Source organism: Nestor notabilis, unplaced genomic scaffold, assembly GCF_000696875.1.
Source record: "Nestor notabilis isolate BGI_N333 unplaced genomic scaffold, ASM69687v1 scaffold33016, whole genome shotgun sequence".
Classification (NCBI taxonomy): Eukaryota; Metazoa; Chordata; class Aves; order Psittaciformes; family Psittacidae; genus Nestor; species Nestor notabilis.
The window spans coordinates 21,389-47,342 of NW_009932006.1; the positions used below are offsets into that span (position 1 = coordinate 21,389).

At 40.9% G+C, this 25,954-nt stretch overlaps 1 protein-coding gene across 1 annotated transcript in view; it reads right to left on the reverse strand.

Moving 5' to 3' along the window:
* NCAM1 (neural cell adhesion molecule 1) overlaps positions 1 to 25,954 on the reverse strand; it is a gene marked incomplete at its 5' end in the record, with an annotated part of 48,653 nt that overhangs the window by 16,561 nt on the left and 6,138 nt on the right. Inside the window, 5 exons of the mRNA XM_010016168.1 lie at positions 14,569 to 14,700; positions 15,839 to 16,009; positions 16,798 to 16,894; positions 17,215 to 17,399; positions 17,893 to 18,043. Coding sequence (XP_010014470.1) covers positions 14,569 to 14,700; positions 15,839 to 16,009; positions 16,798 to 16,894; positions 17,215 to 17,399; positions 17,893 to 18,043 — 736 coding nt within the window. The remainder of the gene's footprint in view (positions 1 to 14,568; positions 14,701 to 15,838; positions 16,010 to 16,797; positions 16,895 to 17,214; positions 17,400 to 17,892; positions 18,044 to 25,954) is intronic.

Consider the following 25,954-nt stretch of genomic DNA (forward strand, 5'->3'; position numbering starts at 1 on the left):
CAATTATTTGTAAGGTGAAAATTACCAATCAGCTGCAGTTGGCAATTCCAGCAAACTCCTGAGATTAATTACACTTCGCTGGCTGGTCACATTACAAGGTCCTAATTCTTACAGGCATTTCATATAACAGTTACAGTGGTCAAATGTTAAAAAGCAAAGAATTCCTACACCTCTGTTTAACTACAGTTATGCACATTCTATGCATTTTTAAAAGTATTTCTATATATTCATCTGAGTGGTGAACAGCTCATTTAGAACTGATTACAGGAAATTTATATACAGAGAATGCACATTCTGCGTTTAGCTGTGCACCCTGAATCTAAATAAACTTCCCACATGTTTGCAGCCACAAACACTCGCACAGGCTTGCTAATGCTGAGCACACACTTGACCATTCTAGCTCCAAGTGACCTATAGTTCTGCTAAAGCACCTCTGTCTACTTGCAGTAGCACTCGTGGTTTGGGCAGTGATCTTCCTTGAACACTTGTGAACAAAGTGCACTGAAATACAATTAAAAGATGATCAGATTCTGAATGTATCCCAAAAAGAACACCACCAAATCTCTGAAACTGTGACATTTGCAACTTGAGAGCCTGAATGTAACCAAGAAAACAAACCCAGGACACTGAAGTAACATTTGTGTCTGTTTAAAAGCTCAGCCTGTTGTCTAGCATAAAACTTTTTAAAAGACTAAATTCTGTTGCATTATACTAAAAGTGAAAGGAAATAATAAGCCTGTAGTTGTATTAAGATCAACTCTAAAAGATAACAGCAGTCCTGGGAATTTACAGGAGCTTCTTTCAATTCTAAATCTATTCTGTCTGGATTTGTATTCAGCTACTAATGGAGAGCACATGCATTTCTGACTGGCAAGAGAAAGGTTAATCTTTCACTATCTTTCAAAGTTGATCTTTAGAAGTAATTTGAAGCCTCTCTCCCATCCCCTCCAAAGATGGAATTCAAGCACTTTTTTCGGTTTTGTGAAACATCAATGAGAAACCTGCAAGACTCACACCTGAAATAGTAATGTAAGATTAATTCATTTTTCTTGTGGACAAACACATGCTCTAATATAGCAATGGTTTAAGAAGGTAATTACAATGCATGGATACACAGAGCTTTTTGATCAAAGATACTGATGTTTGCGTTTCACAACATAGTAATACTCTTACAGATATAATGAGGGAATGCTCCTTTTTTCCATGTTAGTTTTCTTTTCCAAATCCTTGCCTTTGCCTGTATTCCCATTACAAGACTCCCACGATATGAGCTGTACACTCAAGAGCCGTATTCCAGCTTGTGAAAGGTTTCTCGGTGACTATACATTGAAAACACATTTGTTTAGACAAAAGAGTGGATCATCTTTACTACCAGCTAACTGAGGCTGTTTTGAAAAACCCTTCCCAGCCCATATTTCTCCAGGAATTATGAATGCTGAAAGCATAAGGCTTTTATGTGATTGCAGACTGAAAATTAAATAGGAACAGCAAGTTCCTGCTCTAGGTGAGCCACAGTACCTCACCGAGGCATGCTGAAAATATCAGATTAACCAAGCAATTATATTCTTTTCTTTCCTTAATCTTTAAAGAAAAATATCACCACAAAGGTTACTGATTTTGACTATTGGCTTGATCTGAGTTGAAAGAGCTATTACTGCAATAAATGTGTTACAACCATTAACCAATAATTAAATGAAACCAGAACTAGACAGTACAAGATCAACATACTCTTTCCAATCCTCATTTGAGACATAATTAGTAATAAGAGATCTTGAAGTGATAAGGGAACACTGTATGTAGAGAATCTGACCTCTGATCTATAAGGGAACACTGTATGTAGAGAATCTGACCTCTGATCTAACACAGACTAGAAATTTTTCCCAGTGATTAAGCACCAAGACTAAAACTCGAATGAACACCCTTTGGAAAGATGCTCATTCTTGATAGATTTTAAATGTCAGACATGCTGCTGCACCTTATACACAGCCATTCCAATGATTAATTACCCTCTCTGCTGAAAATTTTCTTCACTTCAAATTGTCTAGTTTATAGCTCCCAATTCCTTCCTTCCCCAATAGTTTAAACACACTTCTGCTCTGAGAAACACTCTATTCAAATAGGAGAATATGGACCACTCCTAACAGCTGAAACCCAACAGGCATGGCACTGCAAGCCCTGGTGAAGAATGCTTTAGTTTTCATAAATACATGGCATTTAATTTATCTTAAGCAGGCAGATGTAATCCAGATACAGGGCTGTAAAATTAAAAATGGGTTAGTGTGTAATTTCAAACAAAGGAGGAAGAAGTTTAGTGGGAAAAGTTTAGTCCAGCAGAATCAGCATCCCTATGAGTCAAAATGTCAGTAGCTGAAGAGAAAAGTTTGTCATCAGAAGGTTAGAGAAGAAACTCATGCTCACAGAACATGCATCCTCCCCACAGGATGGGGGCTGAAAAGCAAAGCGCATTACAAAGGTGTGCTACATGCCTTGGGTCTCTCATTTATACTGAGCTGACTGGATGTATTGCAGAAATCTGCCTATTCCACCCATAAAACATGGGATCCTTAAACAATCCCCCTTGTGATGCTGCTATTTAGCTTATTCAGAGCAGACAGCTAGAAGCATGCCAGACTTCCTCTTTATAATCATTTACAAACACTTGTCTGCTTAGAATTCTCTTTGTGGCATGGGAGATGCAGGATCTCATGCTTTCACTCTATGGTGTGACAAAGCTGAACGATTATGTCTGAGCCAAATAGCATCTTATTCGGCCCAGCAGCAAGAATATCAACTAATGCAAGCGGAGACTTCTGAAGGGCAGAAGGCAAGAAATAAATTTTCACCCCTGTGCTTTACTCTCCTTGAGATAGGGGATGAATTTTGCTCAAAGATGTAAAGTTTACAAGTTCACAGGAATGCATGCTGGACCCCAGAAGTGACAGCAGTGCAGATGACAGAGACCTTTTAACACATCTCTTTTTTGCTTCCATCAAATGGGTTACTCCTGCTCACCTCTGGAAAGCAGCCAGTTGGTTACTAGTCAACTGCAGCACTTCAGACTATGATCTTAAATCCTTGCCCAGCTGGCAACGAAGAAAGATCCTGCATCCTTGCTGTCCTTAAGAGAATACAACTGCTATCTATGGTAATTTCTACAACACATGAACAAGGAAGCAGCTGATTTCTGCAATAGAACTAGAGTGTGACCTACAGTGTCACAATCTGAAACTGAAAATTAACAGCCATACCTATGCAAAGTCTCCATGAGTGGTAAATATGCACGGGTGAAAAAGAATAGGTAGGGAGTCTACAGAATGCACACAAGAGAAGCAAACAATCAAAAATAAGGAACAAAAACATATCATGCAAAAATGAGACAACCAAGTCTTCAATCCTCTTGGATTTTGACTAGAGAGAGAAAAGACTAAGGGAAGAGGGGCTGCTTCCACGCATGCGGTCATGTGGGAAGGTTATTGGTGTTAGTTTTGTTTTCCTGGCAAACCCCAGCCTAAATTCTTTCCTGGTGGTGGTCCAAAACAAGAAGATGATTTCAGAATTCATAGATTGAAAAAAGCCAATTGCTTCCTAGTTTTCAAAATTATTTTAGTTGGGGAAGCAGAAAAGCAGGAGTTTCCCCTCCCTTCCCTCCTCTAGATTATGCAGAGAGTATTAAGTGAAGTTGTAAAAATCACAATGTTGCAGAAATTATTGTCATTACCATACACTTGGAGACTGATTTCATCTCCATAGGCTGCAAGGGTCAATCATTTGCTTCTTGATTTCATGGAGCTCACCAGCTACTCTAACTGTTGCTGGTAAATGAGTTCAGACTAAATCCTTTGCTGGACTCTGAAATGCTGTGTGGGAAGAATGGCAAGAAAGGTGCAGTAATATTTCTGATGCAAACTGTGCAAAGTCCAGCTCTCATCACATACTCTGTGCATGTCTATATATACTACTTTATAAAAACATAGTTCACACTCTAGCTATGTTTAAGTTTCATTCATGATTAGAAAAATTATCTCTTAAATCTTAATATGCCATGCTTACCAACACCCAGATTTCAGAGATGGGGAATTCTGGATCCTTTTGATAGGCTACTATGTATAGTGTGCATTTGTGCTTGTATATCTAAACAATATATACTCTATAGGGTCAAAAGATTGCTAAAGCAACAGGAGATATGGAGTTCACATATGAACATCTTACCCCCAAGCATGTAGTGGGCACACTAGTGTCCTGAAAGGCAAGAGGATTTGTGCCATTGCTGTTAATGCCAGAGAGTTTTAGAACCTTCCTAGGATGCAGACTATTGGATTCTGATAGTGAAAGAAGCAAATGACTGAGCCATGTGATTTTTGTCTTGGTTTGGGTTTGTTGATTCTTTTTTTCCCCCCAAGTTTTTCCAAGCTCAGTGTGGAAGACTGGAGTGCTTCACATGCAGACAGTGGTGAGCGACTTCTCCAAAAGGCTTGTAGGAGGATTCTGGAGTGGTGGAATTTGGAGATCCCTGGTCACCGACCAGAGGGAATCCTCACCCCAAATCTATGCAACCAATCAGAACAAAGTATTTTACCTTCTGTTCACCAGCGTGGACGACATCATCAGCACCATGCAAGCCACATGACAAAGGCACATGATACGCACGCACATGATGGGTTGAAAGGAAAGTGGAGGAGGTCACATGGAAAATACAAAAAAATTAAAAAACTGATGTAAACAATGGGCAAGGGAAAAATCCACAACAGAATTTTAAATCAAACAGGAACAAAATCAAAGCAGCGCATAAATACCAGAAACACTGCGGGGACAGTAACACCGCCTGCAATATAAGGGTATTAAATCACAGAAAGCACTGAGTTACGACCTTGCGAGTGTTAGGAACAGCAGAACCACTGCTTATTAATACCAAGTCAAAGAAGGAAAAAAAATCATTGTAGAGCGTGTGCCACAACTCGGACAGCTGAAAGAATGCACTGTTGGAAAGAAAAAGGGAATACATTGTTATTCAGACACTGTCCAGGCAGCAGAGGGAAAATGGTCAAACCCGTTGCTGACACGGTTCAGCTGCACAAACCTTGGCTTTTCATATTGATGTATTCTCCCCTGTGCAGAAACAAATGTCTTCCTAATTATCAACAACAGTAACAACTCAAAAAGAGAAAAACCTAATATGTGTATACATTTCTGAAGACAGAGCTGCAAGCAGAATTTAGTCAGACTGACAGTTATCACTCAGAGTATACAAGCTCTGTCCAACACACTCAGTCTGAAGATTCCAGGAATAGCATGAGCCATGTACAAGGTACAAAGGGCTTTTCTGTCAACAAGGAGAGGAATGAAGTGTTCTGCACTGGAACTTAATCACAAGGATGGCACAAAGATGATAGAGGAATGAAAAAAAAAAAAATCAGTTGTCAGACTTGAGGACACTGCTAACTCCACACTCTGTTCCCCTTCCTAAATTACCATCTACTTCATAACTTGCATTTTTCACATTGTTCCTCTTTCTCATCTTAATGAGGCTAGTTCAAAGTGCTCTGGTACTTCCCAGTTCGTTTTGCATAAAGAGAATTAAACCCTTAATCTTGTGGGTCCTTGTATGATGGTACAAAAAGCAAAATTGATTTGTTACATCTAAGCTTTCAATCCATTGTCTCTAGTTATAAACAGAAACTCACGGAACTCTAGGGAGGTGCATCATGAAGGAAGGAAGTTTTAGAGTTACTGTGAGATTGCCTGGAATGGCATTCAGTACTTATACTCATGAGGAAACATATTTCTAAAATCCCAGTAAGCTTAATAGAACATGAGATTTAAAAACAGACAAGAGAGGTTGCCTTGCAGATCATTTCCTCCTGAGAGAAAGCTTTAGGTAAATATCAAGGGCAAAATTAGCAGCACAAATATATCTGAAAGCTAATTTGCATGAGATTTTCTAAGACACAGAAGACATTTGGAAATACTCTCTTTAGCTTAAAACCTTGAAATTCATCCTATTGTAATGGGTCTAAGTCAGGTAGTCAGAACACTGATTGTCTTGGACCTTGCACAAGGAACTGCCTATTAGGCAGTACTTGCACAAGGGCTTTCATACTTGCAGATCATATTTTTAAAGTGCATGAAAAGGAGAGATTCAGTTTTGTCTGTTCTGTGAAAATGCTTCTACCTAACTCCATAGCCAACCAGATCTTAGATTAGAATTGTCTCTGAACATTGAATTGCTTTGGAGGCAGGAACCTCAGCATTGTTTGCCTTGAGGCACTGCAGTAGTAGCCCTTGGATTCTGGTTGGATGCAGGCAGTGGCAGAGAATATACACATCTGTACTTTCTGGTAAATCTGGAATGAGTTTAAAGTGAAAGAAAAAAAGAAAAGGAGTTTGAAGGACAAATGAATTAATGAACAACTGCTATCAAACCTTCCCTCTGTATGTAAATAGGCTTTGTACACACACACTTCTAGCTTATTATAACAAAGCAAAAAGAGGCCTCCTTGGGATGCCCATGTGAACTTTTTCCCAAGACTGCAACCTATTTGGAATTGGCTGATGCACTGCGCAATGAAGATTTTATGGGGAAAGAAACCAAAACCACTTGGCTTTCCACCTGCACGTCTCTTGCTCGGTGTCCTTCACTTCCCTCACCCTGCAACTTTTGAATCTCTTGGCCACTATCTAGCAACTATGACAGAAGTTCCTACAGATTCTGGAAAACCGGGAGACAGATAGAAGACAGACCCAAATTAATACTTCAACTGAAAAAAACCCCAACTTTTTCATTCATTTCAGTGACTTCAAACATTGCTGGTTAAAACAGATTCCACAGTGGAGAGAGCTGCAAGAAAAACTTCATTACTGCTGCTGATACAGAACTATTTATCCAAGCAACCTAAGAGGATTAAGTCAAAGGAGATACATGTTCCTAAACCTCTTACACAACTATAGACATCTCCCATATGTTACTTATCATGTAAAGTCAAAAACTCACTCAAGTCAGTGCAGAAACTCTCTTCAGCTTCATTAGGTTTCAATCAGATCCATTATTCATTTTCCTGACTTCAAGGGGCTACACAGCAGCTCTCATTTTCTAAGTGCTCCTGGTTTCATTCATTTAACCACTGAGGTTAGGTTAGTGTAAGACACAAGACGATTCAGCAGCAAATGATCCAGAATTCCAAGAGTATCTGCCTTATGCCAATGCCCTTTTAGGCTGTTGAATACAGCATATTCATATGCTGCAGAACAACTCAACATATAAAACGAATGTGTCTACTAGTTGCATAAATTGACTATGTACACAATAACAACGTGGCAGTGAAAGGTCAGATCTGCTTCTGCTCAGTGCAAGAGCCTGAATTTCAGAGTAGGTGAAAATGCAAACTTTCACCCTTAAAAACCCCAACGTATACCCACTCAACAAACACAACTCCCCCACCTATCCAAACAACAAAAGAGTGTGGAAAGTATTTACCATGAACAAGCTCTTAGTATCTTTTCTGGGTAAAAAGACCCAGAATAGAGAGACTTCTTTTTAAGGAACAAAGAATATTCTGCAAAACATTTAACACATTTTCCTTCACAAATGAAGGTATCTCCTAACCCCAGATACGAGCAGTCCTGCCTCCTAAGAAATAACAGATTATCAGTAGATGTGCTGGTGCCACTTTTCCCCTGCCCTTTGCCCTCTCCACCCCACCCTCCAAGTCTGATTCAAATTAAAACTTCTCTTCAGCAATACAGAATCATAAACACTTCAGATGCATCATGAATTATGGTTTGGGCATGTCATATACAGGAAAAATACTGCAAGAATCAAAGTGTTCGCTCTGGTCACTGGCAGATAAAAGGACGTTTCATGTGATATTTAAGACCATGGAATGTGCCAGTCATAAATGCAGCATTTTTAATTCCTTTGGCAGGTCTAGACTAGCCGTACTATCCTCTCCCCCAAACAGTCACATGCTTCATGCTTTTAGTATTGATGAACCATTTCTAATCTACTACAGGTAAACACATGGGTCTTCATCTTTAATATTCACAGAAACGTATACATGTTATAATTGTAAATCAAAAGAAAAGCATTTGGCTTTGTAGAAATGTTTAGTTATTCAAAACACACATATACACCATGTAAACATATGTCTTCCTTAAGCGTTCTTCTTCCAGGACTGTGTTGCAAATACTCACTTGGCTTTCATATTAGCAAGTGATTGACTATAAATCTCCTACATGTAGAGATTAAATCACACATTTGATACATCCACTCAGTACCAGGAAGGTGTGTCACTGAACTCTTAACAGCTAGACCAAACCAGACATTTCAGAATAGTTCTCTTATGTACAAATCAACTAATCCAAGTTTCAGCTGTTTTTAACTTAGACTACACAGATCCAGCATGGAACCATCTGCTTACCTGCCTGAGTCTCACTAGGAATGGCTACCTAACCAACAAGGTACTGAGCAAGAAATGAGGGATTCTGAATCCAATTCCCACTTCAGATGTAGGCTTCTTGTGTAGTCTTAAACCTTTTAATGCAGGCAGGGCATCAGTGGTAAGATGGGGCAATGCTCCCTCTCCCCACAGTCTGCTCTCCTGTAAGATACTCTATCTCCTGATCTGCCAGATATTCTACCTCCTCATTTGCATCTTCTTTCAATATCCAGCATCCATTGTTGTAATATCAACTTTATCTCCCTAAATTCACAGAAAATAGAGCAAGGCAAGGTGGCAAAAAGATTAATTAGTCCATGTTCCTTTTTCAAAGGCATCCATAACATTAAAATCACTAATGGAAAATGTGAAAGGAAAACATTCCTTTTGAAAATGATATTTAAATTATCATCGCCCCCACCCCACCCCACCCCTTTCTCTCCCTTCCATATTTCTTCCAGAACTTGTATTTCCTTTGTTACCACATGCTTGGTAAGATGACAGGAAGAGGAAAAATAGTACCATGCTGGCTCCTTAACAGCTACATGCTCATACAATGCCAGATTGTTAGTTAAGAGACATCAAATTAATGTGGTATAATGCTTTAATGACCTTGATACAAGGACTACAGCATAACAAATAGCACTCCAGACCAAAGGGGAGCAGTTCCCATCTACTCACTTGGTGGCTCTGAGCTTTCATTTTCAGCAAGAAGCTGAGTTGCTATGGAAACATGAAAGACAGACAGGACATGTAAAAATGAAGCATACCATGTAAATAAGTTGTAAGAGACAGGGGTGATAGAAAGAGGTTCTAATGAGGAAGAGTGAGACTGATGTTGAATCCTTATGGCAGATGTGTATTACCTGAAGAGGCCGCAAAAAATTGTGCTCTGCTGCTGCTGTTTTCCAACCCTTCTCTACAGGGAGAGTGATGCTGCCAGATGCAGGCCCCTCCAGCTGACAGGGAAGCCAGCCTGCACTGCACGGCTTCTGCAGCAAGCTATGGCTCCAAGGGTCCCTACTGATGCTTTTTCATCCTGAAGAGTTTTGAATCTCTGAATCCAATTTCAGACAGCTGCAGCATTTTTGCCTACTTCTGGCCCAAAGAACAACCTAAGTTCACATGCTGCTAGCCCGTTAAGTACTGTAATTTCTGGGAGGCCCTCCAGGGCAGCATCCTATTGCTAGCTTTTGCCCAACTATAGAAGACAAAGGAGCAAGGATTAATGCTTCTGAGACACCTTTCTTTTCATCTCCATACACTAGGGCCAGGGTACACACAGGGAGGTATAAAAAAAGATCTAACTGTCCAATAAGGTGTGAGCACCCTTGAGAAATAACACAGTTTTGAGAGAAGCTGAAAGACTGAAAAGCCCCTTGGGAATCCTAATAAAAGTACACCACTCTCAAGAGCAAAGGCGGTCTTTACAAGCACTGAATACAAGGATTACCAGAATAGAAGGACAAAGATGAATGTCTCTACTTCCAAAAGGCATGGGAACAATGCAGCATGAGAAACACAAGCTGTGAGGGATTTCTCTACTATTCTAGACAACATCTTCAAAAGGTAAAGAATTGTCACTGTCACATCTTCATGACTGGGCAGAGAACTACAGCTACAGAGAGGGGTAAAAGACATACTGAGATGGACAATGCTCTTAGTCGTATGGCTTAGTTTTAGGTAGTTCTGTGAGAAGCAGGAAGTCAGACTCAATGGTCCTTATGGGTCCCTTCCAACTTGAGAAGTTCTATGATTCTATGAGTTCTTTTTCCTCCCACAGTGATATCAGTGTGGCTGGTGTGAGGGGAGAACAGGATAGACCCTCATGCAGTTTGCAGTCTAAATTCAATGATGCAGATTAAAAAAATTATGAAGAAGGATATAAAGAAATGAGTGTTCTTCCACAGCTCCAGAAGGTGCCTTAATAACAGGCAATAGGGAAGCACAAGCCATTCCCTGCCAATCGCTTGAGTATCTTCCACTCTATTTAGCTAAGAAACTGAACTCTATTTGCTGTGCTAAGCTGATTTCAGGATATCTAGCTTCACACCACAAAAGCTGAGCAAACATCCCTAAAAATGGAACACAAACTAATCTGAAATTTTAATGGCAAAGGCCAGTGACAACAACCAGCTTTCACACCGGCAGAGTTTCACTCTACATCTTTCTCTTGATCTCTCTCCTTGCATGAGTCCAGCATACCCAGGAGCTGTCTGTGGCTTTTCTCTGTCCTGAAAAATCAAACTTATACTTATCTGTAGGTCTTGTACCTGAAGATTCAGTTTTCACTCAGGGGAAAGAAAAAAAATATACAGAAAAGAAGGAAAACACCCAAGGATGTTAGGCAGACTGCACCACACTCAGTGAGGAGATGCATGCAGACCAAAGTGGAACGAGGACAACAACCTCTTCTACCATACTCACTGTCTGCTATATGGGAGGTGGGTGCGGCAGTACTTGCTAAAGAAAGAGAAAGGAAGGTGAGGAAGGGAGTTGATTCCTATTTATTACTGCCAAAAGACAGAAAATTAAAACACAAATTGGTAAGATTTTGTCAAATCAAGCCCCTCTGGCCATAGAACTGAAGCAAAGTAAACACACTTCACCAGACCTGCATTTTGGCTCCTCTGTGAGTTCTTGCTTTAAGCCAACTTTCTGATCACACAGAAACTGGTCACTGAAACCACACCACTGTTGACCAGCATTCCTAGGAGTTCAAACTGATGCAGTTTAAGGCCAGCAGAGATGCTGTCCAGCACTGTGTGTATGGCAGCAAAACACAACCTATGTAACTACTGTTTTGATGAAGGCCATTGCTAACTACCCTACTGCCAGCTTAGGACCTGGTGGAATTTGGGCATTATTTTAATGTTGTTTCGTTGGTTTATTTTTTTGTACATTAAGATATTTTGCTATTCAAGCCAAACACACCATATACACACACACTCCTGTAGTTTAACACACATTTGGGTCTCACCTGCAAAACAGCAAGAAACAGCTGGGGCTCAAAAAGAAGCCATTCACAAGGTCTGTCTGCAGCCTTTGTTTGTCATTTCTGTGATCTTCAAAGCATACCAGACATGGGGACACCCAGCTTTTTCCTGCTTTTGACTTTGTGTACGAACAGGTAACATTGCGTGACTGGAATTCCAGCACAGATAAGAAAAGTGTTTCTGTTGTACCAACAGTCTTTTCACCATTGCAACCCAGTTCATGGTCCGAGATGGGCTTTGAGAACCCCAGAGAGTAGAAAAAGAATCAGAGAACCAAATGCTCAAAAGGATCACAGCTCACGGCACAAATGTGCTTGAAAAAGCATCAGCAGAATTTACAGCCCACAACAAAGGAAGAAGAATTGGAACTTACCCTACAAGTGAGGAGAGTTAGGGACTAGAGACTGATTGATAGCTGGTTGCCACAATAAAAAAAAAAAAAAAAAAAAAAAAGGCAAAAAACTCTACTACAAATGTGATTTAATGTTCTTCAAATCCACGTACCTGTCCCCAAGTGATGAACATGAGGCTTGGCAGACAGACGTGTCGGTGTGGCTGAAACAAAGCTTTTAATGCTCTTTTTTCCTCTCTTCTTAACTGGATCTTTTCCCTTTTCCTGTGGTACTGATCTGCACAGAGACTGAATACCTAAAGCCCTTCTCTCCCTTGTGTATCATGGATTATGTCCAATTCAGAAGGGCCTACCAAATCAATTGCCTGATAGTTATAATACTAACCATGATTAACTTCATGTAAGGGATGTAATACTTCTACTGAAATTAACAGGCTCCAAACAATTTAAGGCAATGGACTGTACATATCTTATGGAAACACGACTCCCACTTGACTCTTTGTAACTACTGCAATTTGCAATTCTGTCTATCCATCTGTCCATTCATTCGTCCACCTTGACCACCAATCCATTCATCTTGTTAGAGGTCCACTAAATCCAAGTTTTAACGTAACAAAATCTTTAAGGAAAAACAGCACAAGCATCATTCAAATCTTGTAATTAGCTTCAGAAATCTCCAAAGAAAGCAACAGCAGCTTCACAAAGCTTGCCCATGTAATCTTGGGAGTATCAACAGTTCACCACAAGGACACATATGATAAACAGAATAATGCTCACTTAGATAAAAAGGTTTCTTTTAGCTACCATTGATTAACTCCAATTTGAAAGGCACAAAGCTATGGAGCATAACATGTTTCACTGAACCCAGCTGATAATTAAGCAGATCCATCAAATCTCTAACTGACTTTGCATTGGGTAGGGGAAAACATGCTTTTTTTATTTAGTACGAGGTTTATTTATTTGAGTATACAATCTATGCAAGTGCTGGAAGACTCTCCAAAGACCACTAACAGTAAAAATTATTAGCGAGAAGAAGCAAAACCTGAAATTTTTCTCTAAGGTTTTGCTGTCGAAATTGTGAAGATATTCAAAATTCTGAAGTTTTTTGTTGGCTTTCAATTGGTCTAAACCAGATCTGCAATTCATTTTTCCTTTGTTTTTCCTCCCCTGATATTATTTAATTGCATTAAAAATTGAAAATTATTAATTGATTCATAAACATGAAGCCTTCCACTACTCCACTCTCTACTCAACATGCTAACTATTATTATTAGACAATCACTACGTTAAGTATTTGAATTGCATGCTCTACAATAAAGACAAAGATGTTAACCCCTAATTCTCTTCTGAATAGAGCAGTATTACCCACAGTAGGATGGCTATTCTAGTGTCAGTCTTGTTAGGAAGTGGACAGTACCAGTTACTTCATTTCTAAACACCCTGAGAGGAAAAGGTACTAGATTAAAAGCTAATGTTATGTATGTTAGAGGAACACTCTAGAAACATAAAAAGAGAGAGAAAGAAATGCAGAGAGGCACTTACGTGGGTGAGGGATGCCTGCAGTTTTTCCATGGATGGAACACAGACAAAAAGAAAAGACGGAGATAGAAAAACAAAAAATAAATGTAGAAGAGATGAGGCGATAGAAAACATAGAGCTGGAAAATCAAAATGCCACCAGCTGTCTCAAATCCAACCCTAGGGACTGGGGTAGGTTACAGGAGTTATCACAACAGACCAGACATCAATTGTGAGGGCTGGCTTAGTGCAGAGGGCCTGGGATTTCCAAGCATCAAGGCATGTGTACTGTCCCATACTGCTCAGCAATTCTGGTGAGGCAGAAGTTGGCACACAAAATCAAGACCATGCACAGATCACAGGGCCTCAAAGCATGCACATACACGGGCTAGGAATATTGCTAGCTTTGAATTCAGGAGAAGGTCCTGCATAGTAGTTTCTGAAGAGCTGTGAAACAGATACACAAGTGTAGGTGTGATAGTGGGAAGAAGAATAGACTGTAGATCTAAATGCAAGGGAAATGGGAAAGAACCCCAGGGGTTGCGGGCAGCTTAATACAGTTCCCAACTTGGATGAGGCTGTGTACAAAGGTAAGAGATGTCCTCTCCCTGGCCTGCTTTTATTATAAGTCCCCTACCCACTCTACACTGGCTTTTCCCTCCTTCTCTCCTTCCTGTCTTGAATTTCTCTCTGGTTTTTAATACTTGCCTCTTCTGCTCCTGGTTGAAACAGGAGGGAAAGGCCAGAGCAGAGCATCCTGATTACCCAAATAATGCAGACAAGAGGCTGTGGAAATCACCTTGCATGCTGCATAGCATTTTATAGGAATGATTTGCAGACAAGAGAAATCCCTTTCCCTCCCTTCCACAGTTCATGGCCAGTCCTGTGCTGAACCTCTTAACTTCTGATTTGCAAAACAAACCTGCCTTGTGGCAATGACATTACATTCTCTATGACCAATGCCCTTTCCAACTCATTGCTTTTTCTTATTACAGCTTTCTATTGCATAATCCCTTCTCTTAGACAATACAAAGTTTATAATAGTAACTCATGGCACAAACTAGTGCAGATAAAATAGTTCCTCTGCCTCCTACCTTCAATGAAGATTTTTAATTAGTAATGAAATTCACTACAACCAAAAATCATAATAAAACAAAGGGTGTGGTAAGTTCTGCAAGAGAAGAAGGTGTCATTCATGCATGGCAGAAATTCCCTGGAGAAATGCAAGGAAAGAGAACCAGAGAAGCAGAGGAAGACTCAGTTTTACTTACGAACTGGTTGTGTCTTGAAGTCGGATGGCAGGCTAATCTCACCCACGCCCTTGCCATTGACAGCAGACAGCCTCACAGAGTAGGTTGTTTCAGGTTTCAGGCCAGTGATAGTGATCATGCCCTCCACATTCGCTGTTGCATAAATGAGAGGAGGAAAAACAAAGAACAGGCTCAGGCTTCAAGTCAACAACAAATGCCATGTTTCTATCGTATACTTAGCTGCGTTCACCATATGTACCAGGCCCAGCCTCACATAAACAGTGCAGCCAAAGAGAAAGGTCAGAGCTACCACCTTTGTGTCAAACAGCTGATTAGAGAAGTGTATTGCCACAGTCTCTCCAGAAGGGATGTAGCAGAGTTTTTGGTAGCCAAGATCACTGTCATATGGGGCTCGAACTGTAATTGACATACCACCTAAAGCCACTCATCTGTTGGGCTGCATCATCCAACTGAAAGCAAAGCCCTTAGCAGGAGAGAAATCCATCCCTCCTCTTTAACAATATATAAGAAGGTCATATACAACCTATGAGATGGAAAGAACCTGCTGTGGGGTCACTGTGATATGAAGAAAGAAATAAGTTCTATTTTTCCTGCACAGACACAAAGGGAGAAATGAGAAAAAGAAATGTGACTCTAGCTATGAACACATCAGTCTCCAGTAGGGACCTAGAAGAAGAATTTCCGCTCCAGCCAGGACTGGTGGTGGCAGATTCAGCTCTGAAATTGATCTCTTGTCTTCACAGTCCTCCCAAATCAAAATTCCTTTGGCTTACTGGACTTAAGGATACGTTTTAAGCAGTGTGTATTCTTACAGATGGCTATAAATGAGACAGGGTCTAATGGGAGTTAGACTTGCTTCTGGACTATGAGGGTTTATGTTCTGAAGGGTAACTAAGAGGGCCGAAAGACAAGGCTTGGAAAGCCTAGAAAGCACACAGTCACTCCCCAGTCAGGAAGTGAAACCTCAGTCAATACCAGGCACTGGGTTCTTCACCTCATTCAGACAGAACAGTGTGAACAAGGAAAAGAAAAACATAGTGATGCTGCACATGCTCTGTAGATAGAGAAGGCTGGTGCCCTGTCATATACATAGAGCTATGAAATGGAAATTCAAGATGTCACTGCAAAGCAAATGTTTTAAGAACTTGTCAGGGGCCTTAATTTAGGAGCTGAAATTACAAAGCTATGGAACCCTCCACTCTGGCTTTCCCCTAAAGGAAAGAAAGCCTTCTGAGATGCAGGTGGGGGAGGTAACGTTTTACCATCCTACCTTCTTTTGCATCATACAGCCTTGAATGCCATTCTCCCTCGCCCAGTGCCCTCCACTCTGCTTTGTACTTGAGGATGGGCACCCCACCGGTAGCTTCAGGCTCATCAAACTCCACCTGGGCAGTACTGGAATATGGCTCCACTCTGTCAATGGAAGGAGAGGATGGAGTATCTGGGGAAAGAAGGGAAAATAACCAATGATGCAGAAAACAACAGGAAATAAGCTCCAGTGGCAAAGAAAACAGAAAACTGGGAATATCAAACATATCCTTGTGATGGCTTCACAAAGGAGAGGGGATGCGTAGGCCTGAGGCTCCCCTCAGGAGGGGAAAACTGTTAAGAGGTGCTAATTAGACAGCAAAGATACCTTCACCTTGTCCCTCCTCTAAAAGGCTGGAGACATCAAGTACCTTCTTCAAAAGAGGACAACCAGAGCAGAGTAGCAAGAGCATCCTGGATGCTACTCTATCCCTACAGTGTCTTCCAATACATAGCTTGACCATTCCTAAATCTGTCCTTAGGGCAGCCCTGAGAAGACACGAGAGGCCCTTCCAATCTGCCATGTAGTGAGACACCTAGCCTCTTCAGTTGGCACACAGTGCTCTAAGGTTTCAATCTTGCACTACCTGAACTACTAGGGATATTCACTAATTTGGAGAAGCACACATGCACACTTACACACATATGCAGTGGCCATCAGAAATCAAGGATCACAGCTGTGTTAAAGTGCACTGGAGGCACAGAAAAGAATGAGACCCTTAAGATACAAGGAAACAGAAATATTGGAGAATCTTATTATCTACAACCCATCTCAATGCAAAAATCTATGTATGGTCACCTCTAAAGTAGAAGCTGGGTCTCCTGCTATCCCACCAACACAAACTGGAAAAGAATAGTCACTGTTACCTCAGCTCAAGGACTGCATATGCATTTCCTTATCTCCCTGCCTGGGATGCTCACCTGCCTGCACGAGAATGAACTCTGAGGACTCCTGGCCAATGCGGTTCACAGCAGTGCAGTTATAGTTCCCAAAGTCATTTTCAGAGTCTGGTGTCACCTGTGGAAGGAACAAAGGCTCGTGCTCAAATCAGAAAACACTTTCCACTCTGCATTTTGCAGGAGAGAGAGAAGCCACTATAAAGTACATGTGCTAACACTCTGATGGCTGCCCACAGAGGAGAGCACTGCAGCGGGCAGGAAGTCAAGGGCAAGGAAGGATGGTGTCTTCTATCACCTGACTTCTTAGCAACTTTTGGCCTACCCACAGCGAGCCCTGACAGAAGACTTAACTCCTTCAACATCAGGAACATAAATTATTTGATAGTACTGAGCCTTCCTTGGCTCCATATGCCTTCTCCTCTCCTTGCTTTTGCTCACCTCCAGATAGCTTGCTGATGGAGTGTTGTAGATCTTGATGTTGCTGAAGTTTGAGCTGGGAAGCAGCTGTCCATCGCGGAACCAAGAGATGACAGCACTGGGGTAAGCAAATACCTCACAGGTGATGTTCACTTGATTCCCTTCCCAGGTATAGACAGCCACAGGGCCCTGAAGTTTTGGGGCATCTGAAAGACAGACACATTTGAAAAGGCAATTTGAGCCAGAAAATCTCCTAAAGTAGCCCAATCTCCTTCACTTTAAGGATACCTTGGCTGGGGTCCAGTTTAATGTGCGGAAGGGAATCTACTAAGGAAGTGCGAACTGCCTTCTTATCTTAGGGGGGTGGGGTGAGCAGTGTCTTCTGCTGAAGGATGTAAGAAGGAACGCTACTCAGTCCCAAAGGCTGCACCTAACACAGTGTGGGAGGAGGAGCATACAGCATGCTACGTATCTAGAGAAGTGCATAGCAGGAGGTTCCCCTAGGGAAGAACTATGATGCACCCAACAAATATGACTGCAGTGGATTCATGGCCCATAATCTTCCCAAGATGCAAACAGTATCCCGCTACCCAAACAACACATCCCTAGCTGTAAGTGCCCTGTCTCATCAGAGGAAATCAAAATAGTCCCCGCTCTGAATACATGAACACCTTCCCCACCCCATTCTCCAATTCTTACACTGCACTTCAAGATACATGGCTTGGGAGTCCTGCCCGATGGTGTTGCTGGCTGTACATACATATTCTCCGGCATCTGTGTATTGAATGTCTTTGAGAGTCAGGGACGACACCCGGGCATGGCTACGTACTACGATGCGCCCATCCAGGGTCTGGCAAGAAAGGAAAAGAGAATTAGAGGCTGAGCACCGAGCCTATGGATGCAGACTAAAAGGCCTGGGAACAAGTGCCAGTCTCCCTCTAGTGCTCCTTACTTCAGAAGTGATCACCTGAGGCCAGGTGAAGTCATGGGCATAGAGAGGCATTTCCAAAAGCAACAAGATTTCTTGTCGCCTGGGGCCAACTGCCAGTGATCCAAAGCACCCAGGAGAAGGAAAAAATATGAAACAAAGGACCAAAGCATCAGATGCTACTACGTGTCTGAGGATAACATCAAGCTTCTTTCCAGAATGGGAACTTTTGCTGCATGTTCTCATATAAAACCTCCTGAATGGCTATTATGTTTCTCTCCAATTTGTGACCAAAGGCCAAGTGCACCATGAAGCCATGGACTCACCCCTCCACCTTGTGCTTGTGTTTCAGCTTAGAAGCTTTATAGCACCAACTCTCTCATCTAGTTGCCAAAGTGGCACAAGCACAAGTGAATAAATCAGGAACCCTCATCCTCATGGCTGTGCCTGCTGCTGCAGCCTGCCAGACTTAATGCAATTAATGCTCCAAGAACATCAATTTTCCTGGAAGACACAGGACAAGTACCGAGATTATAAGTAACAGCCACGAGAATATATTAAACAGCCAAATGCACCGAGCTGTAGCACTAAGTACATCTCTGGTATCTCAACTGGTCAGATCCTCTGGGCCTGAAGCCTCTTTCTGTTCCAAGTTAGTGGTCTTAACCTCCAAGACTGAGGAAGTTTCTACCAGTAAATGTTAGTATAAACTCTGTTAGTATAAAAATAGCAGAATACCAGCACATGATCATTACAGCAAAGGTAATTTTACACCCAGTGTCACTTGCCTTTCCCCCACTTTGTCAACATCTAATACAAACAAAAGAGTGCAAGGTAGTCATGGTGAAATGGTAACTTTACAAGTAATGTGACCGACTCTGAAGATGAAGCTCTGTTTCTTAATGCAAAAGGCTCAAGGAAAGAAAAAGAAAGATCTAGAAAAACACTCCAGTGAAGAAAATGAAGAAAAAAACGTCTACCCAAGAAAGCATGTTTTCTTTACTCATATTTCACACCATCAGATGCTAACAATTCCCGGCTATTAAAGACATAGGATAGGTAGAAATCTGTGAGCCATAGGCACAGACACTTGCCATCCCTTCACCTAGCATCTTTGATTTTGGGGACTGTGGATAAAAAAAATGCTTCATGATAATAGGGAGACAACCTAGGGGACACAGGCAACATAACTCATGCCATAACAACTGCCACTTTACAGAAAAGGGTATGATAGTTCTCTATATTGCCAGCTACTACAATTTATCCCAAGATACATGCTGGTGTTTTTCTCCAAATTCTGACAATACCATGTGGCACATAGTCGTGATGTACAAAGCTGGCCTAGATTTCAATACTTCAGTGCCAAAGGGGAAGAAAAGAGACAAGTGGGAAATGCATTTCACCCCCTCCCCTCCACCTTCTGGACTTTGCAGTCTTTCCACAAAGAAGTATCCATGACTTAATTTGATACAGCTGTATCTTCACCTCACCCACTTTCCACACATCATTACAAAATGATCTGGACATTACACCTGAAAGCCTGACCACTGCTACGAATTCCATTGGAGGAAGACAAGTGGTCTCGCTTAGCTCTGTGCTTGCACTGCACTAAGCAGAACTCACCTGCAGCTCTTAATATTTGCAAGGTCACGCTAATTCCCATGTACCAGAAAGGCATCACCAGTTTCTGGTGTAACAGAGGTGTAATTTTGCTTGTAACTGAGTTTTTTAGCATCTGCTGGTGATAATGTGAGGTATGTTAGTGTATGCTGGTAATGACTTTCAACAATTCTCCAGTATAACAGGACTACAATGGTGAACTGAGACACAATAGGCTGTGTCTAGTAAGTAGAGCTGAAAGTGGTTTAGAGAAGAAGCAGCCCATTGCAATTGTGCCTCCAAAGCACGACTTAACACCCATATATGCTGCTATGGCTGAAACTCATAAAGACTTCCTTACTTTAAACTAGCAAATGAAAAAAAAAAAGTGAAACACCCAATGCCAAGTATTCACTCAGCTTCCTGAAGAACTGAACTCCCTGCTGCTGGAATACACTACTAAAAGACCCTGTGCTACAAGCTGCAACAATAAGCTTCAACAACGTTCTCACAGAACCTCACTTGGGTGTTTTAAGACATGGATACAATAAGAAATTTATAAACAGCAAGCTTAATATTAATGCTCATATTAATAAAAAGCTTGAGACAGAGAGCACAGTATAAACACTTGGGGGGTGAGAGGAGACAGAAAAAACTGTAATAGGAGTTAACATGAGGCCTGAAAAGATACAACTACTTGAATTCCAAGTTCTTCTTCCAAAATGCAAAGTGGTGGGAATATCCAATGCCTTCATTTGTCACAATTCATCTATTCCAACAGATTATTTTGAAGTAAGAATGGGCAGAATCTTATGAAACAATATGCCCCACATGAAACAAAGGCAGATGATGCTTAAATCAGAGGTTTGCTTTGTCTATGCCACACCAGTCTCTATGTTTTAAGATGGCTTAAAAATAATAAAAGAATTCAGGATACCCAGAGCCTCCACAAAGTCCACCTAAAAATACAAATATGAGTCACCCAGTTCTGACAGCTAATTTTGTTCTTTATCTGACCCCTATTATTTGCTTGGAAACATACTTTCTGGTCCATTTTGAAGCAAGAATGCTACAAATCAGGTACATGCAAAGGTAGGTTGTTGTTATTATTTTTAAAATACAGCACTGAGTGTGAAATAAAATGGCAACAAACCACACTTGCACTGAACTGAGTTACTACACTATTCCCCACCCCCTCGATGACCCTGCAAATCAAGGAAAAATAAGAATAAAGAAATTTGGAGCATGTTCTGGAGAAACAGAACTTGTGAAGTATTTATCTGCATTGATTTTGAAATGGAACACGATACCATGAGCAAACAGATGAGTTGGCTGGAGCAGAAGAGGGTCTTTGGGAAAAAATACTTTCTCACAATACACGTTGTTGCTAGTTCTTAAAACTCTAGAAGAGAGATATGATTCACCCTGGTAGCTTAGAAGAAAATGGTGAAAGCACTATTTGTCAGATTTTACATTTGCTTTTGGTTTTAGTTGTCTTTTTTTCTCTTTGTTTTTTACTCACTCCCAACACAGCTAGTTTGCTCATCCAAAAATGCATTACTACATGCCAAGCAACTTCTAACTCTATAAGCTGTTCCTTTTATGTACTGATATTTAATTTGTTCATATTATTAATGCTGGTTTAGTTGGCATGGTTACTGGACTAGAGATTTGTTAATCTGTAATGCCTAAAAAAAAAAAAACTGAAACCAAATAACTAAGAAGTTTGCTAAAGGTCTGGTAATCTTATACCTCTTGTTTCTCGGGCCGGGTCCACGAAGCCTGGAGAGAACAAATATGGAACACAACAACAACAGGAAAAAAAGCAATAAAAGTTTATCACAGGTTGCTTTTAGGTATCATATTGTATGCACCACATTGCGTTCTGTGCACATGCAGTCTCCAAGTTGTACATCTCACATGTGTGGGGTGATCACAATTTCCATTTCCCACTATAACCTCAATTTGGTTTTGCATTCAAAATTTATTATCCTATAAATTAGTCTTTAAATGATTAAACAAAAGCCAAGGATACCTAAAGACTGCTTCTGGTTTTACATATTAAGTGACTATTTCCCTTGTCACATCTCATCATTTTCAGAAACCTCTTCCAAGCATACTGGGGAAGTGATTCTGATGACCTATGGCACTAAATTGCTAAGATAGTTATGGTACTGGTTTTCTAACACTGGCTTTTTAGCTACCCACACACACTGATTAACACTCATATTCTTAATGGGATCATGCATTTGTAGACATTTTTACATGCATACTGTGCCAGGAGTAGGAGACCCTGAGCTGCAGAGCATTGAAACAGTATGATCCCCCTGGACAGGAGACAGCAGGGCAGAACCTTGTACCTCTAGTTGACAACGTCCAGCTCCTTATGCTTAGGGATATGTGCAATCAATCCTTACTGGACTTGGGACAACCAAACAACAGACATGAAACATGCACAAACGTTACCAATAAACATACATTTCCCATTCAGAGAAAGCCATCTACAGTTTGGACCATATTCATTATAGTTCAGAAAGGTACAAAGTTGCTGGGTTCTGGTTTTCCCCTATAATTTATCTTTAAAATATTTTTCTTCTGGTCTCTATTTCAATTTCAACTTTATCCATTTCAGTTCAGGAGTCAAAAATCACCTGCTAATATCACAGCCATGATGGCATTATTGAATGTGAGGCACAAGCACTGCTGACATGGGGATATAACAGCATACACAAGAGTGACATTACAGAAATGGAGATGAAAGCTTAGGAAATTAGAATAAAAAACCCCATAGCATTATTTCCACAGTGCTTCTAGTGAATATCATGAGAGTATTAACATATGGTACAGACAGCCTCATTTTAGACTGTCTTTGATAAAGGCAAGTTACTTGCTTGTAACTAGAAGCCTGAGGTGAAGTCACCTGAAGCAAAGCTCACCAACACCTGCATGGGTAGGACACCCTCATCATCTGATAATTTCTGTGTGTGTGTATCTATATCTGTATCTATATCTATATATCTCCTATTGTGCACAAGTTCCTTGAAAGCTGAACAAGCAACCGTAGTAGTTCAGCATAATCCCTTTTTGATGTGCCAGTCACTCTCTGTACCTGAGCAAGTCAAGCTATCAAGGGAACTGCTTTGCTTATATGCATGCAAGTCCCCTTTGAATCCTATTCACTGAGTATGGTGTTAGCACAGAGGGATTAAAAAAAAAAAAGAAGACAACATCTTTTTATCCTTTGGTGTTCAGTACCTGTCAATCTAAAGGAAGAAAGAGGAGAATATAAAAGCCTATTCCCACACTCCTAGGGCACTCGGTGTGGGGGGGAAAAAAAAGGCAGAACCACATTCTCTATCCTGAATAATTTAATACTAACTCTCCCTCACGAAGACAAAGAGATACACAAGCTCTACTCAGCACCATGCAGGGGTCAGAGAGGTACCAAGAGCCTCATGCATGCTAGCATTTTATCTTCCCTTCGGAAGCAAGTTGTTCTATGGGAGCTTAAATTAAATTTTGAAATCCTATGTGAGATCCTATGTCACAGATATACATACTGCCACCTCTGGCAAGATGATAAAAGACCTGCGTACAAGCATCACTTGGCACCCCTCCCATTCCTCACACACTGAGCTATACTGCTGGGTAAGAAACCTAGGACTGTCCCACTACTGCTTCATCCAAGTGTGTACATGAGTGCTCAGCAATTGCCTCATTCAAAAATCTGACAGGAAATACACTCATGTCTGCATTAAGAATGGAAAACTTGTATACTCCAGCACACTACACATCAAAACTATACTTCCTGACTCACAGTTAGTATTCTGCTAGAGCAATAGAAAAGTCTCTTGAAAGGGCATGAAATATACTAAAGGTGATGAGGAACATGTCATACTGACTTGAACAGCTCCACATATGGTATCATGCAAAGAGAAAGCATTCCTACTCCCTACAACAGCACAGCAATAAATACATGAGGTAAGATAAAGCCAAGCCATTTCAAATCATCATGTTGATGACTTTCCAGGCTGCCAGCTTACTAGTAAGAGGAAGCTTCCATCATGCCAGTATTTGGAAGTTCTGTCTGCTCATCCGTGTTGGTATACAGTTGCCAATCATCTGATCTTGCTAGAGTACAGTCACAATGACTGTATTCAGACTTTCACAGACCATCCTCTAAGCAAAAGATTGTTTGTTCAAGAGGTGCCACATTATGTAGGCATAGCCAGAGAGAGAAGAATCTTTTGCTATGCATGCCAGGATATCAACAGGTCTGCTCAGGGAAATGTGGGAATGTTGAAATAATTGTGACATTGTCAACATCCCCCACCTTTTCCACACATCAGGCTGTCTCTGTTCTTGGATAAAGACTAAGAGGGTGAAGCCACTAAGCAAAGATGGGTTTTTTTTGTTTGTCTGGGGGTTCTGGCTTGGTTTTTCTGACATACCAAATGTTCACGGGAGTTAAGGCACCTCTAGAGCTTTTAAAACCTGGACTGAAGTATGACTACAAAAGTAAACAACATGTAGCAAGACAAATGCATCCAAGTACCTAAAGCATAGTCAAAAGTAGGGCTTGATAATTTTAAAAATAGTATTGTTTGTCCTACACCAAAGACCATCTATTTCCCTGTGCAATACCAGAGATAGTAAGTCAATAGTAAACTGAATATATGCATTTGGTTGTACATGTAACAGAATGTTTTTCAGACCTAATGTGACCTGAGGATTTTCTGGACATCTATACCATTCACCTAAACTTTCAGCACATGATAGAGAATGGGGAAAAGTAAAAACCAAACCAAACCACACACACAAAAAAATCCAGCCTAGAAAGTGCATGATACATGATAAAAATAATCTTTGCCCTGAAGGTTTGAACCAGTACATAAAACATAGGTTAGTATCTCAAACATCGGATTTTGCCCCCAATCTATGTAAGAATCTATCAGAGTATTAACGTTTTCCTTAATATTGACCACCAACTTAACAGCATCAAGGAGGATATATGAATCTCAAAAATGGTTAGCAGTTTTGCTGCTGAGATCTTGTTAGTTTAATTGGGCTGGACAGATGGGACTCTCTGCAAACAGGCTCTCTGACAAACTTCTACTTGATTTAGTATTTTTTCAGATTCTCTATTCCTCTCCCTGTCAAAGCTCTTTTCTGTTGCTGTGATCCAAACTCTAGTGCTAGAAGCCCTAGAGCACTTAACTCCTCCCACTACTCTCCTAGACAGAGATGAGATCATGAATAAATAACCTTATCCTATCAAAACAGGTACCCCAGCCATGCTGTATTGAGAACCCAAGCCGACAGCTTTTGAAGGCAATGGAAACCGCTCTCTATAAACACTGCAGGGATTTATGCTAGTCCTCAGATCCAAAAGATGTTAAGAAAGAATTAAGGCTGGAAACCCTTGGCACCCTGATTGATAAGTTACACATTAACAATGTGGTGAGCTGACATCATGGATGCCAATAAAAAAACTCATTTAGGAGGCTATGGTGCAGAATGGCAGCTGTGTAGATGACTTAACAGCAGACACCTTTGTCACTTTAAGACTTTTATAGTCTGTATCAACTGGCCTTCATACTGAGTCAGAACCACTAGATGTCCAAGCTAGCTGAGCATTGAAGCATCCTGTTATTGGAGGATTATTAATAAGCAACAACTTCTTACTCCAGCTTTTGGCTAGGCTTCCTTTGGCTCTAAACTATGCTCCTGATCACCTTATGCAACTATTATGAAATATCAACATTAATACAGCACACCCTCATCTCATCTAGTTAAGAGGAATTATGGCCAATAAAAAAAGAGCACTCTTTTAAAAGAAAAACTGCTAATTATTTTTGCCTTTAAGAACAAAATGGTGTTGATGTGATCAACAAAACAGGTGAACACAAAGGCAGCCAGGCTTTTGTGCTTCGGATACATGCAGTATTAGAATACAGTACAGAAGGAATTAACAGGCTCATTTTGGTCCACTGCATCTTTGAGAGATAACACCCCACACCTCTCCACCTGCCACCCTCCCAGATCATAGCATCATCATGATGTCAGCATAGACAGCACTGGAATCAAGGTGCTCATTCCTACCTCAGGTTGGAAACACATGGGAAAAACCCTTTCACAAGCTTCCTGCAACTGTAGGTGCCTTTGGAAACTCCTCTGAAAAGGGTCCAGGGCCTACTGCTTTTCAAGTTAATTCAATTCGGAGTGATACCAGCA